This window comes from Ipomoea nil, unplaced genomic scaffold (assembly GCF_001879475.1).
Source record: "Ipomoea nil cultivar Tokyo-kokei standard unplaced genomic scaffold, Asagao_1.1 scaffold3210, whole genome shotgun sequence".
Taxonomy (NCBI): Eukaryota; Viridiplantae; Streptophyta; class Magnoliopsida; order Solanales; family Convolvulaceae; genus Ipomoea; species Ipomoea nil.
In genome coordinates this window covers 504,312-509,313 of record NW_017619638.1, presented here as the reverse complement: position 1 = coordinate 509,313, position 5,002 = coordinate 504,312, and the positions used below count along the sequence as shown (strand labels likewise).

At 46.0% G+C, this 5,002-nt stretch overlaps 1 protein-coding gene across 1 annotated transcript; it reads right to left on the bottom strand.

The window, feature by feature from the left end:
- Positions 1-354: 354 nt before the first annotated feature.
- Positions 355-1,658, bottom strand: LOC109168599 (uncharacterized mitochondrial protein AtMg00810-like). The gene is made up of 2 exons (XM_019317651.1): positions 478-1,658; positions 355-379 (listed from the first exon to the last, which is right to left on the bottom strand). The coding sequence occupies exons 1-2, from the start codon at positions 1,656-1,658 to the stop codon at positions 355-357; spliced, it is 1,206 nt and encodes a 401-aa protein (XP_019173196.1).
- Positions 1,659-5,002: the final 3,344 nt, after the last annotated feature.

The window sequence follows — 5,002 nt, the reverse complement described above, 5'->3', positions numbered from 1 at the left end:
TGACTGCTTATTGAATATGAATTGCATAGAATATTTCAATTATCTGCCGTGGAAAATGGATCTTATGATGAGGATACGATATATCTGAATGAATAATAATGAGTCTGTACAGGAGTATATATAGTAGTGAATAGTAAAGCTATTACAAGACGAATACTAATAATAATAGGTAACGAATACTAATTACTAATAATAATAGGTAACGAATACTAATGATGATAGAGTCCTAATACTCTCCCTCAAGCACAAGGTGGACTAACAACAACATTGAGCTTGTCACATAGAGTAGAGAAACGCGGACCAGGGAGAGCTTTAGTGAACACATCAGCGAGCTGATCCTTTGTGGAAATGAAGCTAACCTGCAACTCCTTCTTCGCCACTGTGTCACGAACAAAGTGGTAATCAATTTCTACATGCTTCGTACAAGCATGGAACACCGGGTTGGAACAGAGATAAGTCGCACCCAAATTATCACACCAGAGAGTGGGAGGAGCAGCCAATGACACTCCAAGCTCGTGCAACAGAGAAACCAACCAGGTGACCTCCGCAAACACATCAGCCAGAGCCTTGTATTCAGCCTCTGTAGACGAACGAGCAACCGTGCGTTGCTTCCGACAAGACCAGGAAATCAGATTGCCACCAAGAAAAACCGCAAAACCACTAGTAGACTTCCTGTCAGCTGGATCACCAGCCCAGTCCGAATCCGAAAAGGCAAGAACCGCAACAGAGGAGGAAGGACGAATAAAAAGACCGAAGTGCAGAGTTCCTTTTACATACCGCAGACCACGCTTGAGCATAGCCCAATGCTCAGTGGTTGGAGAATGGATATGCTGACAGACCCGATTCACAGCAAAAGAGAGATCCGGACGAGTAACAGTAAGATACTGTAGAGCCCCAGCAAGACTGCGATACTGCGTGGGATCCGCATAGGGAACCACAGAATCAGAAGAAGGTCGGGACATAGGAACCGGAGTAGCCAACGGTTTACAGTCCACCATACCTGCACGGCTCAAAATATCTCGCATGTATCGCTGCCGAGAAAGAAACAAACCACCATCCTTGGAGACTGTCTCAATGCCAAGAAAAAAAGACGGAGCACCCATGTCACGAATCTTAAACTCCGAGGCTAAGTCAGTAAGAAGCCAAGTAACACACAAAGCATCAGACCCCATAACAAGGATATCATCAACATAGACAAGCAAATATAAACAAATAGAGGCACGAGTATAGATGAATAAAGAAACATCAGTCTTGGAGGGTGAAAAACCAACCGACACCAAGAAAGCATGCAACCTATTGAACCACGCTCGAGGAGCCTGCTTAAGACCATAGAGTGACCTCTGTAACAAACACACATCATCCGGCCGTGACTGGTCTTCATAACCGGGCGGCTGTCTCATGTAAACTGTCTCTGCAAGATTACCATTGAGGAAGGCGTTGTGAACATCCAACTGCCGAATGACCCAACCGCGAGAAACGGCTAAAGAGAGAAGAAGCCGCACGGTGGTGGGTTTGACAATAGCACTGAAAGTCTCAAAAAAGTCTTGCCCAGCGACTTGATTGAAACCCTTTGCGACCAATCGAGCCTTGTGTCGCTCAATCGTGCCATCGGCCTTGCGCTTCGTTCTGAACACCCATTTGCACCCCACAACATTCATGCCAGGCGTACGACTAACCAGACGCCAAGTGTGATTCTGGAGCAAGGCATTAAACTCAAGATCCATGGCCTCACGCCACTCCGGATACCGAACTGCCTGAGAATAACAAGTCGGTTCAGGAACAGTCATAAGAGCCACATGCTGCGTCGGTCCTTGAGAACGGGTTGCCATGACATGAGACCGAGGCTAAACAGGCTTCGCCGTACGGCGGCCTCGCTTGGGCACAGTAGGAGCACCCGAGACCGCCCCTTCCAGAGCCGTAGCAGTCACGGTGCGAGAATCTGAACCAGCTGCGGCAGCCCCGGAATCCGCGTCCAACTCTGGATGAGGATCATGTCCAATGGGACAAACATCGGAGCCAACACCAACACCCCACGGCTCAACCGGGCGAGAGCTAGAGACCTGAGAAGGCATAGAAGAAGAAAACGGATATACGGTCTCATCAAACCGTACATGATGAAAAATGAATACCTTGTTAGTAGCAGGATCTAAACAACGATAGCCACGAAACGAAGACGGATAACCAAGAAACACACACGGGGATGACCGATACTGCAACTTGTTACGATTGTACGGGCGCAACAGAGGATAACAGAGACAGCCAAACACACGCAAGAAGGAATAAGAAGGATTAGAATGATGCAAACGATAATGAGGACTGACATTGTCTAGAACTCGAGTAGGCATTTTATTGATGAGATAGACCGCAGTCTCAAAGGCATAATCCCAATATCGCTGTGGAACCGAAGCCTGAGCCAAGAGAGCCAGACCCGTTTCCACAACGTGACGATGCCGACGCTCAACTCTACCATTCTGCTCATGGGTATAGGCACAAGATTGCCTATGATTGATACCTAAAGAGACAAAAGTACGGTGCAACCGTTTATACTCTCCCCCTAAATCAGATTGTATAGAGACAATCTTACGACCATATAAACGCTCAACTAGTGACCGAAACTACTCGAAGATAGCATACACATCAGTTTTTAATCGCATAGGATAAAACCATACATAGCGTGTGTAGTCATCAACAAACAAAACAAAATAACGAAAACCATTGACAGAAAGAATAGGCGCTGGGCCCCAAATATCAGTATAAATAAGCTCTAAAACATGCGACGTAGTAGTATTGACACGAGGCAAGGGAAACCGAGATGATTTCCCAAGCATACAAGCATGACACGACACCGAACAATTACTAAAACTAGAATCAATGGAACACAAATTCAAAATCTGCCGCAAGACACGAGGATGAGGGTGACCCAACCGACCATGCCAAACGTCAGAGGAGACACGCGAAGCCACTAACGCAGTGGTACTCGAACGAGAAACAGGCCAAGAATAGAGACCCCCCGAAGCCTGCCCTCTATACAGAACTTCCCTGGTTGAACGATCCTTCACAAAGAAACAATCAGGGTGAAATTCAAAGAATACATTATTATCACGGGCAAACCGTTGCACAGATAATAAAGACGCAGAAAGCCCATGAACAAAAAGAACATCAAAGACGGATCTGGGGTGGCATGCTTCGACGCACCAGTGTCGGGAAACCATTGCTGAGTGCTAACCGAAGCCGCATCATCCACAGGATACGCAACATGCGCTCTCGGCCCCGGAGCTCCATCGTACCGGCGAAAGCACGAAGCGGCCGAATGGCCCTCGCCGGAGCAGATCTGGCACTGGACAGCCCTAGCACCGCCACGACCACGGCCGCGGTTACCGCCTCCACGCTGCTGCCCGCCCGAACGGCCTCCACCTCGCTGAGCCGCGATGGCGACTGGAGCAGCAGCAACATCACCAGCATCATCGGCACATATAAAAGCCTGCGAAACAAGAAAATCGGATAGCTCGGGCAAAGACACCGGAGCACCCCTTTTGAGCGACAGCCTCGGAATATATACATATTTTGATCCTCTAGCGTCACCGGACGGCCGGCAAGCGCTAAATCCTCGATAAGCACCTGCGCACGGCCAAGATAGTCCGGGATCGAAGCATCCCCCTGCCGTAATCCTTGCAACTCGCCCACCAACCGGAGGGCACGAGCCCGTGTAGTCGAACCAAGAACCTGTTCGATTGCCAACCACAAATGCCGAGAAGTGGACTTACCGATTGCGAGGTGCATCATCTCGTCGGACAAGGATGAGATTAATAAGGAGAGCACGACCTTATCTTGGCGGAGCCATGCACTCCGAGCAGCGGAAGACGAAGCCGACGAAGGCACGGCAGGAACAGATCCCTCGGTAGGCAGCACGGCAAGCGCGGTGATCGGCGGACATACCGAATTACCATCGACAAAACCCAACAATCCTTGGCCATCCAAGAACGGAAGAAGCTGATTACGCCAAAACAAAAAATTGCGGGATGTCAACTTGATGGAGACGAAGTGATGCGCCGAAGAGAAAGACACCCTCGACTGCAGCGGTGCAACAAGCGCGGCCTCGGAAACGGTCCATTCAGAACTACCAACAGAGACGTCATCAGATCCGAGGTGCGCCATTAGAGAGAGGAGAGAGAAACCTGCTGATACCAGATGAGGATACGATATATCTGAATGAATAATAATGAGTCTGTACAGGAGTATATATAGTAGTGAATAGTAAACCTATTACAAGACGAATACTAATAATAATAGGTAACGAATACTAATTACTAATAATAATAGGTAACGAATACTAATGATGATAGAGTCCTAATACTTATGACTAATTCTCATTCATCAATTTGCAATGGGAAAACAAATTTTGATATCCACTACTCTACCTTTTCATTCAAACGTATTTAAAAATTGCAATGACAAAACAAAAACTATAACAACACGTTTGGTTCACGGAATGAATTTTGGGGTAATAGGAATGCTATTGCATAAGGAATGGAATAGGCTAGGAATAGAATAGGAATTGTATTCTATTGTTTGGTTCGCGGAAGGAATAGACTTTAGGAATTATATTATAGTGTTTGGCTGGTTTAAGGAATAGAAATGAAATATATTTTAAAAGACATAATGACCCTTATAAAAATATGGGGTGGGGGGAGTGGTGGTGATGGCGGTGGTGGGGTAAAATAGGAAATAAATTTAATTAGGGGTAAAATAAGAAATATATAAATGTCTGTGTGTGATATATATATATATATATATATATATATATATATATATATATATATATATATATATATAACCATGTATGTAACGGTATTTTTGGTATTTGTAATATAAAAGTTATTCCCATAAGCATGGAAATAGCTAATATCAAGACCCCCCTAGAAATGGCTATTCCCCTTGCAAAGGGAATAGGTCATTCCTAGGAATAGTATTCCCATAACAAAGTGACGAACCAAACAATGGA

Bases quoted from the DNA above. Each gene is read 5' to 3' on its own strand.
- LOC109168599 (XM_019317651.1), bottom strand. From the start codon at position 1,658: ATGAATGTTGTGGGGTGCAAATGGGTGTTCAGAACGAAGCGCAAGGCC. The intron at 380-477 runs GTGTGATAATTT...TTCGTGACACAG, and splicing joins GCTGCTCCTCCCACTCTCTG to TGGCGAAGAAGGAGTTGCAG.